At 38.4% G+C, this 12,735-nt stretch overlaps 3 protein-coding genes across 4 annotated transcripts; 1 reads left to right on the top strand and 2 right to left on the bottom strand.

The window, feature by feature from the left end:
• Nucleotides 1-241: 241 nt before the first annotated feature.
• LOC141839648 (universal stress protein PHOS32-like) lies at nt 242-2,990 on the top strand. Its single transcript, XM_074727445.1, has 2 exons — nt 242-1,058; nt 2,799-2,990. The coding sequence occupies exons 1-2, from the start codon at nt 329-331 to the stop codon at nt 2,807-2,809; spliced, it is 741 nt and encodes a 246-aa protein (XP_074583546.1). The 5' UTR covers nt 242-328; the 3' UTR covers nt 2,810-2,990.
• A 226-nt stretch (nt 2,991-3,216) lies between these two features.
• Nucleotides 3,217-4,899, bottom strand: LOC141842078 (uncharacterized). Its single transcript, XM_074730295.1, has 7 exons — nt 4,589-4,899; nt 4,154-4,469; nt 3,986-4,084; nt 3,846-3,911; nt 3,683-3,748; nt 3,559-3,603; nt 3,217-3,491 (listed from the first exon to the last, which is right to left on the bottom strand). Exons 1-7 carry the CDS (start codon nt 4,864-4,866, stop codon nt 3,333-3,335), a joined length of 1,029 nt encoding a protein of 342 aa, XP_074586396.1. The 5' UTR covers nt 4,867-4,899; the 3' UTR covers nt 3,217-3,332.
• A 1,663-nt stretch (nt 4,900-6,562) lies between these two features.
• On the bottom strand, nt 6,563-12,047 carry LOC141839777 (putative proteasome inhibitor). Of its 2 annotated transcripts, none has more exons than XM_074727604.1 (9): nt 11,677-12,047; nt 11,399-11,585; nt 11,177-11,323; nt 8,871-8,948; nt 8,154-8,231; nt 8,029-8,063; nt 7,898-7,958; nt 7,721-7,798; nt 6,563-6,837 (listed from the first exon to the last, which is right to left on the bottom strand). In XM_074727604.1, exons 1-9 carry the CDS (start codon nt 11,837-11,839, stop codon nt 6,768-6,770), a joined length of 897 nt encoding a protein of 298 aa, XP_074583705.1. In that variant the 5' UTR covers nt 11,840-12,047; the 3' UTR covers nt 6,563-6,767. The 2 variants fall into 2 exon arrangements, with proteins under 2 accessions (XP_074583705.1, XP_074583706.1); XM_074727605.1 differs by having other exon boundaries at nt 8,029-8,060; nt 11,677-12,046.
• Between the last annotated feature and the right edge of the window lie 688 nt (nt 12,048-12,735).

Raw genomic sequence — 12,735 nt, 5'->3', positions numbered from 1 at the left:
TGTGTTTTCTTCGATCAGCTCGACTCCGCTGTATCTGTTTGGACGCTTCTTCCTCTTGTTTCCTTAAACAAATGAATGTTCTTGGACTGTATCGACGAGCAAGAGTTTGCTGAAAGAGGATCCGAATTAATGGATCGGGTTTGATTAGTCGAATCCGAACCGATCCGAATTGATGAATTCCCTATTGAATTAGGGCTGACCTCTCTGACTTGAGTGGGCCCGATCGTGTAATTTTTAGTTACTCGATTCCCCAACCGAAACAGCAGCAGCATTCGTCGTCACCGCCTTCCGTCTCAATCTCGATCCGAGAAAGCAGCGCCTCGCCGCCATGGACTCCCCTCGGACGCCCCCCAAGGCCCGGCCGCCTCTCATAGAACCCAGCTCCCCTCGCTTCTTCCTCTCGGCCGCCGCCGCCGCCAGCCCAGGTTCCCACCGCCGGATCGCCATCGCCGTCGATCTGAGCGACGAGAGCGCTTACGCCGTCCAGTGGGCCGTCCAGAACTACCTCCGCCCGGGAGACGCCGTCATTCTCCTCCACGTCCGCTCTACCAGCGTCCTCTACGGCGCCGACTGGGGCGCCATCGACCTCTCGGTCGAGTCCGAGGACGCCGCGTCGGAGGCTTCGCCCCAGAAGCTAGAGGAGGACTTGGACGCCTTCACGGCCACCAAGGCGCAGGACCTGGCTCAACCGCTCGTCGAGGCGCAGATCCCCTTCAAGATCCACATCGTCAAGGACCACGACATGAAGGAGCGACTCTGCCTCGAGGTTGAAAGGCTTGGTCTGAGTGCGGTCATAATGGGGAGCCGAGGCTTCGGGGCATCCAGGAGGAACAATAAGTCTCGGCTTGGGAGCGTAAGTGACTACTGTGTGCATCACTGTGTTTGTCCTGTTGTTGTGGTTCGATACCCCGACGATGCTGCTGGTGTCGAATCCGGGGACATGGGATCGTCTTTCCCTCTTGCCAATGGCTCCAAAGTTCCTGTGGGGAAGGAGACCGACCTCGATGCGGTGGCTGAGGAGGAACAAGAGTTTCATGATGCCGCTGAAGAGCACAAAGGTGAGATCTTTCGACAATTCATTGAAATTTAACTTGGGGAAATGCCTAGGACAATATTTTTATTCTTTGTTTCATATCCAAGTTAGATGCTGCAGAGTCGACTGTTGGGTAGTCAAGCATGTGTCTGATCTTCTTTTTTTTTTCTAATGTTGTTGTTATTTCCAATATATCCATATGAAACTCTATTCAGATTCACTGTGATATGCCGGGTAAATCTGATGAGAGCCATTATCAACTATGGGAAATAACAACAGGAGTATGTTGTGATGAGGAAACACAGATCCAAGTCCTTTAATTTGTTAGAAAAAAGTCTAATAGGTGGTGCATGTTGAGGGTTGATATGGTAATTCAATTTTGGTATTCTGATATTTAGCATACACTAGAAGTAAAATGCTTCTTTCACTGTTTCATAATTGTGTTATTGTTATGTATATGAAGAATTGTATGTATCAGTAGAAACGATGTGTCCTAAGTTAATCCCCGTAGACAGTTAAAAACACTACTTTTGGATTCCTCCACTTACAGTAAACTAAAATGGCTTGATGGATAGAGCAACCAAGTTTGCATTCAGGATGCATATCAAAGGTTTTAAATCCCTTAATGAAGCTTGGATTTAGTCATGAAGCCCCAATGCCCACATTACTACTAACACTAGGCCAAGTGAAGTAGTTTCCATATATCTGGAAGGCAATAATTTGGTTGGCATTTTTAAATGCTAGTTAAATTGAAGAGTGCATTTGATATTTCTGCAAGTTTGTTCAAATACTAATTGCTTGATTAGCATATCTTTCCTGTTGTATCATTGTAGGAAATTATTCAGCGAAAATAAATAGTGTGTGATTTGTTTCTCAACTGTGGTGCAGATGCATGATAGCATGACATAGGCATCATTTTCTATGGTGAGGATTGAGGTTTTAACCAAGCGATGTTTTTATGCGAGTGCAATTTTATATATTCTTAACTGCAATATGGGCAATCAGAAGCCGACACATTTATGAATTTTGCATTTAGAGTGCAGATTAATTTAGTTTTTTCTTTTGTTGGTCTTCTTTACTTGTTTATCCTCTCTTCATTTTGGTGATGCTGAATAAATTGATTACTTTTCTTTTTGGAGACAAAGCAGATTAATTTAGTTTTTTCTTTTGTCGGTCTTCTTTACTTGTTTATCCTCTCTTCATTATGGTGATGCTGAATAAATTGATTACTTTTCTTTTTGGAGACAAAGCATACTTGTAAGTTTGTCTCACTGGAAAAGGAACTACCATTAATTCATTATCCAATGTTTTCTGTGATAACCGAGGCTTGTATAAAATGGTAGGATATGCGCACTATGAACAATAATTTAGATTCTTTAAGTTGTCTTATGGGAAAAAGATAGTGTTTGGAAATAAATAACTTGTGAACGAGCCAACACTCAGAAGTCTTTGGATAGTTATCTGTCATGAAAGGTAAGTTCTTAGCTTGCTTTCACTGTCTTAAGTACATTAGTTGGGCATGTGGCCTTAATCTGTCATCAAAACCTAATTCAATTGTACTCAAATATTAGTCTCTTTGATTAGCTTAGGACAACTAAGCTACATATTTTATTTGGCATGTATCATCAGAAGATCATTCCTCTTTCAACTACAACTTCAAGAAATATGTAGATAATATTTGCTTTTGAATTACCACAAATTTTGTCACTTATTTATTGGTGCATGGTCCTAATCTAATGTTTAATAAACTGTTTTTCTTTTTCAGATAACTGTTGACATGAACAAAGGTGATGGTAATTTTACTACGTTTGTTTGGCAGGGGAGACGCTTGTGTAAAGTCTGATAATATGTTGTTTCTTGCTGTTTTACTGGTCAACTCTAGAAAATAGGCAAACTTTGAGTGTGGATCGTTTGTATTTACCAGACATTTGAAACCTAGAATAACCTGTGTTTCTGCTGTTTGTTTTGCAAATAATTTTGTTCGTTTAGGCATGCTCATGAAAATTGTATTTGTAATCTAAATCACACCTCGATACATGAAATAACATAATTAAGCTCTCAAATTAGATCATTATACATTGGTAATTCCTCATTGCAACTTGCACAAACAATACATAGTTTTTTAAATTAAATATAGAAACAATTTGTTTCTATAGAATCAACAAGGAATCCTTGGGAGTTGTCTCCTATTTGTTCCTTTTGGCACAAACTCGTTATCAATCTCTCGTTTTATGAATCTGATGCAACATCATAAATGCACCTTCCTCGCTCTCTAAAGAAATTTCATCTCCTTTTGTTGCTATCTAAACTCTCCCACAAAGTTAGGGGTACCCCAGAAATCACTAGGGATCTCATGGTTAACCACTGCAAATTTAGTGCTTGAAATTGGAACAAGGCAGAGCCCCTTGCTTTTGAGATCGTCATCTTCTCCTTCACCAACCTCTGATTCATTCATACTCTGCACAAATTATCAAAATTCCATTTCAATTACAAAACAAATAGAGCAAAATGAGGTTGAATCTTACTCGCTGTATTTTGTGCACATTCTTCAGATATGGAGAGCTTGAAACCTGATTCACATGTACAGATCAGAAAAAAAAAAACCCCTCTATGAAGGAGAAATAGGATGCTGGCAGAGAGGCAACATACACGAACTTGATTGTGAAGGAACTTGATGTACTCGATCGCTTCGTGGAGAACTGAAGCAGTATCTGTCTGTAAAACCAAGAACAATATAATTGAAACTAACTGAGAGAGTAAAATCAGAATCACAGTTCAACCACAAGATGAACATAGATATATATATCTTCACCTTCCCAAAAGGAGAAACCAGTTGTTGAAGTGCAGTAATTCTGTCTCCTAACTTCTCCTTCCTCACCTAAAGATGAAAATACTAACTACATCTTATCGATTAACTATCGACCCAAAATGCTTAAGCTCAACTTGTCCAACCTTGAATGTTGCTAACGAGGACGATGTGCCTGCTAATCTTGGCTTCTTACTGCTGGTTTTCTTCTCCAAGTTTGAGGAAGAAGCTACTCCTGAGTTGCCCTGCATTGTTAATTATGATCAAATGCCACTATAAATAGAGAATTAATTAAGTGGTAATCAAATGTTTACCATGCTATTAGCAATTGGCTGGTCACTAGGATGGAAATTTGAGCGTGGCACTTGCTGCTGGAGTAGTTGTGATTGATTCAAGTCTTGCACCTGCTGATAATTAACTGGATAACTATGTGGATGATGGATAAACGGCGTCATTAATCGGCTGTCATTCTTCTGTAACATCGGTCCATCGCAGGATGAAGAAACGATCAGTGGGATGGTATTGTTATTGTTGATCATGGTGGAGCTGGAGTCGTCGTGGAACAAGAAGCTGGATCGAGTCATGTCCTCTTGGAGCAAGGCATGGAAGCTGCTGTCGTCTCCTCTTCCACTGCAAGCCAAGAATTAATCGATTGATCCCCTAAGTTTAAAACAACAAACACAATTAAATTTCACCCCCTTGTTAAAATTAATGAATTGTAGTGCACTCAAAATTAGATATGAACTAACAAGAAAGGTTGGTTCCATTGGATGGAATTAGAAGGCGAGAGGAGGCCAAAATCCAACGCTTGCACTTCTTGAGCACTGCTGTTGCTGCTGCTACTGTTAACATGCATATCCTGGAAAGTTATCGCGATGCCGGAGATCGACGCCGGCGACTCGTCGCAGGAGCTGGAGCTGGCGTCGAACACGTCGGCGGAGGACAGGTTGTAGCTCCCGGTGACGGCGGCGGCGGCAGAGGTGGCGCTGCGCCAGCTCCGGGTGGTTGATTGGAATTGATTGGCCATGGATCTCTCTGGCTGGGGGATTACAAGTGTGTGTTTGTGTTAATTAAGACTGAAATTGTGATGTTAATTTGCAGGGAGGAAGAGAGGGAGGAATTCCAGTTTTATAAAGATTTTTCTGGTTGTTTTTATTTTGTGTAATATTTTTAGGGAAGATATGTTTTTTGTGTAGTATTTTATATATAATCAAACTTTTTCCATTTTTTATTAAATAGGTTTAAATTTGACTTATTTCTGTTTAGTGTTTTGATATACAAATGTCTATTTGGAAATTTTAATTTATGATTTATATATTTTTAAATATATTTAGTATATATATAATTAATCTATGTCTCATAACTTGGGGAAATGTTTTCTATTTTCTGGATGGTCAACTGGTTAACCAATTCAATGGTTAATCTTCTTCATTCTAATTTTTAAAACGTTAATTTCTATTAATGAATAAAAAATAACTAATCAAATAACTCAAAATTTTAATTTTAATTTTGATTTTTAACACTATTGTCGTAATAATTGTGTTGACTTGGCGTGGTAGGGTTATCGTCGCCTGAGCCACTCGAGTGGGCGGCGGCGCCACCGACCGCGCTGACGTTACCAGTGGCGACACGGCGGACGGACGTCAACTGCGGGCCCCGCCGCAGGGCACGCGTGCCGGCGAATCCGGGCCGCCTCTCGAGTCAAAAGGCGGAAAGCGACGCTCTCCCACTAATTCGAATAATAATCTGAATTTATCAAAAACAAAAAACAAAAACAAAAACAAAAATGCGAACGGGCGCCACACGACGTAGAAGCTTTGACCACTGGCGGTTCGTGTCCCCCCTTCACGTCGACGTTATTGGTCGACCGTGTAGGGCCCGACTTGATCTCGCGCCATAATTGGGAGAGAGAGGATGGATCACGGCTGTGAAACTTTGTCAGATTTGTTTTGGAAACTTGGTGGAGTGCAACACTGCGAAGGTGGGCGGTGGAATTTGACATTCTGTAGTATTAAAACGTTTTGACTTTTTACGGTGGGGAAAATATAAAACAGCGAATCAATTCAAGGGTGGGTCAATTTTATTTGACACCCCTTTTTGTGGCCAAAGAACAATGGTGCATTATTATAAGCTCTATTTAGCACAAACACTGACATAAGACGATAGATACAAGGATAAAAAAATGTACATAATCAAGTGTATATATATATATATATATATATAGATAGAGGAAAAATCCGAATATGGAGAATCAATCGACCTCTGTTTAATGGATGCTACGCGTTTATTATTTGTACCAGTGGATGGGATGGGAAGCGTGCGAATTCCATTTCTCCTTTTATCATATAATAATGCAACCCAAAGTCAAAAAATAAAAATAAAAAAAATAAAGGATGCTTAATAATTTTGCATCGCATATATTTGGCATAAAATAATTAATAATGCAGTGAGGTATAAGGGATTGACATGACAAGAAGGTTCAAGACATGTAGATATGCAGTGTTTCGATAAATATGCAGCCACACTCGTTTTATGAAGAAGCTAATGGAATCACGTAATCGAGGTGGAGTTGACCCAACACACGATGCATGCACCTTGGTAGACTGCGGCCATGACCAATGGAAATTTAGAATAATTAAGTTATTATCTAAATTTCTCAGCAAGAAATACTCGTCCAGTGAGAGGAAAGCTTTTTTTAAAATAAATTTATAAGACCAAACGGCTTTCTAAACGTCAATCAAAATATAATAAAGTCACCACATCATAAGCCTATTAAACACAGGTTTATTTATTTATAATTCAGCTGGAAGGCGAAGGCCAAAGATGCCATGCAGTTGATAGAAAATATCCAACAAAACGTAGAGAGAATATATCAGATGTACATTATGTTCCATAACTGGTGCAAAAACATGACATTCTGCCATTCCCTTATATGTAATCAGGTCCCTGGAAATGCTCGAGATCCGGATGAGTGCCACCCCCAGGTCGACGTGGTTGTCTGCATCAGGCAGTGGCTAGTCAAACAGTCATGATATAAAAAATAATAACAAATAATAATAAATAAATAAATAAAGGCTCAACGGGCAATGGGTAATTAAACGTAAAGATCTTCCACAACGTACTGGACTGGGATTGCTATATGTAATAGAGGATAAAGCTACTGAAACAGAACTACCAACCTCAACAATAATAAAGGCTACAAAGCGCATAACCTTTTAGTTGAATGATTTATTCGGTAATGACATGCAGCCAACATAAAATGATCTTTTCTAACAACAGGAGCAAGAGAGACAAATGACCACCTTAGCAAATGAAAACTTGCAACATTGGGGTGTGTTAACATTGAAACAAAGCAATATTAGTATAAAACTTGTTCGTTCTTCTAAACTACTTCTGGGCCTCGTCTAGTTGTTCAGATGTAGCCGCCACTTGCATGGGCCTCGAGAAAGCAGCCTCACCAATTATATCACAATAATCGAGCTCAGTTCTACTACTGGAGCTTAAGGCAAATTCTCTTTTACTATGAAAAAATATTGGTAAATAGCTCCACAAGGCCGATGTCTTCAGTTGGATTATACTCCATGATAGAGTAAATTACTATTCTTCCTGACCCCCCCCCCCCCCCCCCCCCCCCCCCCCCCAATGAAAGCTTCTGAGTTCTGACAAACAATATCCCACCTTGAACTGTGTTATGGGACTTCTGAAATGTTTTCCTTCGCATAATCTTACACAAAACCCCAATTTTACAGTTGTTTACCTGAAATCTTGTGCATGTGTGTGTACAAATTTATGGAGAGCTCAAGGAAAAATTCAAGATGCAGGTCATTCATGGTTAATGCACATTTATGCTACTAACTTCCTTTTCCCAAATAATTTGATACCTGACAAAACGAGCAGGCTCAAACCCAGGGACATCAGGAGGGCCATACGGATCATAACGAGCACCTGGTGGTACACCCCTGTTCAGAGATAAATGTTTTCAAATTGTCCAATCTAACGATTATCATGCAGCAAAGCTAGACAACCAACAGCAAGAAATTAACTATTCAAGGACTTACGGAAGGCCGCCAATGAAGCCAGGTCGTTCATCAGAACCAAAAAACCTTGGATCATTTGGTCCTGTCACATTCAGGAATATTAAGAACAGTAAAGGACATTTGGGAATACTATTAAGATGGCACCAACGTACCTACAAGCATACCACCACCTATACCAGATCCTCTGCTGATTATGCATACACCAAATTAGTAAATGATTCCCACCAATAAAATGCAACTGATATACATGGGTAATGAACTAAAGATGGGGATATACCTATGTGGATAAAATCCAGCACCAGGACTAGGATACAGATCACTTGCTCCGCCAGCAGGAATAGGGGGGTAAGCAAGACTGCAGAACATGCAAAAAAGTTACCGACTAAAACTTTGATGCACCATGTGAATTAAATCATTCAATGAGGCATGCAGAGAGAGAGAGAGAGAGAGAGAGAAGACAAATTTGATAGCTAAAAGAGTGGAAGTCCAATAGCATATAAGGAACAGGAGTTAAAAGATGGACATACAAAACCAAGATCAGATTAAACTGATATCTTTTCCAAATATTAAGTTTACAAATCCTTGAAAGAAGGAAAGAAAGGTTAAGTGACCTGATGTTGGTAGAAAAAAAATAGAAGGAAATTCTAAAATGGTTTCTTTATTACTTCCCCAAAACAGAATCTTTCATTCCACACCATCACCCAAATCAAACCAAATATGATATGCTAAAACGATGCAAAAATGTCCCACAGTTACTTAGAAGAAGTATATTTTTCAAAAATAAAAATAAAAAACAAACCAAAACAAATAATGAGACTTACACCAAAACAAGAAGTTTCAAAATAACCGGATTGTAGTTCCAAAAGAAATAATGTGCTTAAGGTAATAAGATTAAAAGAAAACATTGAAGGAAATAAACAATAGACCACAGTGTTGAAAACTTCATAATTGTTAAATAACTAGGAAATATTGATCTTCGTGGAAAAAAACTCACCCTGGATGGTAAGGTTCCTGCTGACCACCTATTATCAAAGAAGGTTCACTGGTGGTATCGCGCCTACATTTATCAGCACTGCAAATAGAAAATAGATGGTCTGAATCAAGGAGTCTCTACATTGAGTAGATGCAGAAACAGAATGATAGGCAATGCATATTGAAATTTCAAGATAAAACCTAAAGTGATGGAGTTATTAGGTATAGCATGTTGAGGATTTAGTCCCCTAATGATATTTTAGTTCTAAGCTTTCTACATTAAGCTCCATATATTCATATAGTCATTGCTCTAGAAGTGAGGCAGCACAATATTCTTTTATCCCCAAATTCTACATAGCATTAGATCCCTGTTTCGAGGGTAGGGTTTATAAGAGTGATTTCCTTACGGTGAGGCAGTGACCCACCTCCCCTCATCCAATCCTTTCACAACCTGTCTGACTCCACTTGACACCCAGCTCTGATGTCTACTGAGCACAAAATTTCCTCCCACACAAAAGCCCACATATCAACTCTAGTTAACACCTTCCTGCAAGCATTTCTCTGCATGAGATTTACTCTAGTTCCCTATCTGCATGCGATGGCACACATTCCAGCACCCTTTTCACAGGGGCCATTGCACCATCAGCATTGACCACACATAGCAAGAATCAACTGCATGCATCATCAATGCCTCCTAACATTGCCGTCAATGCTTCCATTTCCTCCCCCATTCATGGTTTCTCCTGATAAGGTGCTCATCTCCTCTTTGATTTTCCTATTTTATGTGTTGAAGGTTTGGTAACTTTTATTTGGTAGGCCCCCTATTTTAAGAGAGAGAGGGAGAGAGCTTTAGATATTTAAGTTATTTTTCTAGATTGGTAAGAACTTTATAATTCTAAGTTGTAGTCAATTTATTTCCTAGGTTGTCGACACCTTTTAAATAAGTGGTTATGCTTTACCTGTTATTTAATTTTATGTTCCATTGTCATTGGGTTGGATCCTTTGAAAAAAAACTCTAACTTCCCCTTGTAATTTTCCTTTAAACCAATAATATTTACAAGGACTCTAGCTTCCCCTTGTATGTTTTCTTTGAATCAATAACATTTTCAATCAAAGCCTAGTGCTTCGTCTTTATATCTTTCCACCACACGGTGTTGCACCATGAGGTTAGCTGCTTTACAAAGGAAACCCTACTAAATGATGAAAAGAGTTTTGGTTAAGAAGAACCTTCAGAAAATTGAGCCATTGATTGCTAAAATCAGAGGCAATTTCAGCAAAATTATATGGCAGTGAATGAGCCTGCCCAACAAATTTCAATGATGATGCAATATCCTCTTTCAAGTCCGAAATAACTAACTGTAAGGTAGGATCTTTTCAATTTGACATGCTAATGGTCAGTTGTGTTAAACTATTTGTTGAGATATATTATAAGTTAATCAGTGCAAAGCTTTGGCAGTAGTAACTGGCATTCTAGATTAGCATAGTATCAGTCGCCACTGCAACGATTACCACATTAATCTGTTTGATTAATTTTGTAGTTGTCATGCATATATTTAACTTGATTATTTTTGTAACTATATTTTCCTATCACTTTTGGAAAATATCCTAACCTAACTTCATTTAAGGTCATGACAACAGGCGTACTGATTGACATAACTCTGTCTGATTACTTTACGATTGTTTATTCATGTAGGATTGATGATCAAGTATGTGCTTTTTTGTTGTCTATTAATACAATTTCTGAAGGCAAGCAGAAAGTTTTTGTGACTCGTGTCTACATTGCTTGTCGATCTACTCTCACTAAACTACACATTTATAAAGAAATATATATCAGACCTTTCAACATAGAATATGGAGTTTAAGATGATACAGTAATGGACATATGTTCCCTAAGGTGGTCTTCAAGAGAATAAGGAAGATGAAGAAGGTTGAGTTTTATTCTTGCTACAACATGATGCCTTCACATAGTTCAAATGTGTTTAGTCTTTTGGGATGCTAACATGAATACTTTACATCACGGTGTTCATGTTTACTTTTAAAAGCTCAGAAATTTATCTTTTTTCCTCTTTACCCATGCAACACAGTACAAGAGAATGACATTTTTTTTATACAAGGTACACTTAAAATAAGAGGAAAGTCATCTAGGGCCTCCATGCTTCAATTGGTAGAATATTCAGTGTGCCACGGTCTTGAGAAACAACTCAAATTACTTTCCGGATGACAAACAAAGATAAGCAGAAAGCATTCAAAGAGAAGGTGTATGATCAACTAATACTGGAAGGCAACACCTCAAGAAACAGTGAGTTGTAAAATCTGACAACAGCGTACCTAAGCGCTGATGACGAACTCTCAAACTTGGGCTCTAACTTGGCCAGAAGTTCAGCTCCCAGATTATCAACAAGACCCTTCAGATTCTTATACAACTTCGCATAATTGCTACTCTGGTATGCCACATCTGACACGTATTCCTTTATGCTAAAGAAAAGGGCAAACACAAAATTTCAATATTTAAGAAAAAAAACTAAGATTTCCGTAGGAAGAGAAGCATACTTAATCTGGAGATTCAAAGGCTCCTTCTGCTGTTCCTTAAGATCCAATACATCGACGGCAAGTACATCCCCAATAGGCAAGCACTTTACCAACACAATATTCTTCGAACCGTTGTCAGTTTTCGTGTATACGAAGGCATAGGCATCCTCAGGTTGATTCCACCCATCGATTCCCACCTCTTCTCCATCTAATTTCACCAGAAAAATATGAATCAAGACCAACGATTTTATCAAATTCCGCTAAGAAATGCTAAGACGAAAAGATAAAGAAATACGCACCAGTAGGGGGGTTATCCGAGAGGGCCCTCGCACCAGTAGCGACGAGGGAGAATCCGGCGGCTAGGAAGGAAGCGTGGACGGCAAAGACGACCTTGTCGTGATCGTTCCGGAAGGAAGGGCGAGAGGCCCTGATTACCGCCATCACCGAGCTCTCTGAAGCCATTACCGGGATGAAGTTTGGTGGCAAGGGACGTTTGACGACCACCACTTGTCGACCCCCGCGCTAGACTGAAAGCGGCGCCGAGCAAAAGTCAGCAGCTCTGAGCGGCAACGGGATCTGAGGGAGTTGGGAAGACGAGAGGGACTTAGGGCTTCGGAGTTTGGATACGAGTCTTGGAAGACAAGAAAGAAGCATGAATAGACAGACAACGCAAAACTTCTAACACCTCACTCTGTTTGGATGGAATTACAATTGAAAATAAAATTAAATAATATAAAATAAATAGACGATTACCTTTTATTTTTTTATTCGAAAAAAAATTCTATTTGATTGATAATTTATTATTATTTTTATTAAAATATGATCAGTAATTTTTTGTTTTTTATTGATTAAAATTTGATCTAATGGTCAAAGTTAACTTGTCTAATAAATTAAACATATTTATGATATTTTTTTTTATAAAAATACTTTTAAAATTTTTAAAAATATATTTAATACTGTACTAATTATCTCTTTCTGAATTGTTTTTCCTGTTCCATTCTTCTATTTTTTCATCATTTTTAAATTTTCGACCGGCTGTGATTAGATTTAGCATGTGATTTAATGAGTAAAATTAAGCTTGATCCATAATTTCTTACTAGTTAAAATTAGATTTGGTCTATAATTTTAATTATTTATTATCAAAATTAGATTTGACTCATAATTTATTATCTTTTCTTATTAAAATTTGATCAATAATTTTTTATTAATCAAAATTTGATTTACGAGTCGAGGTTAGATTTATCTAATAAATTAAATATATTTATTGATCATGCTTATTAGTAATTAATATTTTTTTACAAAAATACCTTTAAAAGTTTAAAAATTATATTTAATATTGTACTATATTTTTAAAAAAA

This window comes from Curcuma longa, chromosome 11 (genome assembly GCF_044706935.1).
Source record: "Curcuma longa cultivar G26 ecotype Majalengka, Jawa Barat chromosome 11, ITB_CL_G26_1.1, whole genome shotgun sequence".
Classification (NCBI taxonomy): domain Eukaryota; kingdom Viridiplantae; phylum Streptophyta; class Magnoliopsida; order Zingiberales; family Zingiberaceae; genus Curcuma; species Curcuma longa.
The sequence above is the reverse complement of the archived record's forward strand: the minus strand, read 5'-3'. Positions and strand labels throughout refer to the sequence as shown.

Coding starts and splice junctions, on each gene's coding strand:
- LOC141839648 (XM_074727445.1), top strand. CDS start 329: ATGGACTCCCCTCGGACGCCCCCCAAGGCCCGGCCGCCTCTCATAGAA.
- LOC141842078 (XM_074730295.1), bottom strand. CDS start 4,866: ATGGCCAATCAATTCCAATCAACCACCCGGAGCTGGCGCAGCGCCACC. Junction 3,912..3,985: donor CCTCGTTAGCAACATTCAAG/GTTGGACAAGTT, acceptor TTTCATCTTTAG/GTGAGGAAGGAGAAGTTAGG. Junction 3,749..3,845: donor TGGTTTCTCCTTTTGGGAAG/GTGAAGATATAT, acceptor TTGGTTTTACAG/ACAGATACTGCTTCAGTTCT.
- LOC141839777 (XM_074727604.1), bottom strand. CDS start 11,839: ATGGCTTCAGAGAGCTCGGTGATGGCGGTAATCAGGGCCTCTCGCCCT. Junction 8,064..8,153: donor GCTGGATTTTATCCACATAG/GTATATCCCCAT, acceptor ATGCATAATCAG/CAGAGGATCTGGTATAGGTG. Junction 6,838..7,720: donor GAGCCTGCTCGTTTTGTCAG/GTATCAAATTAT, acceptor TGCCTGATGCAG/ACAACCACGTCGACCTGGGG.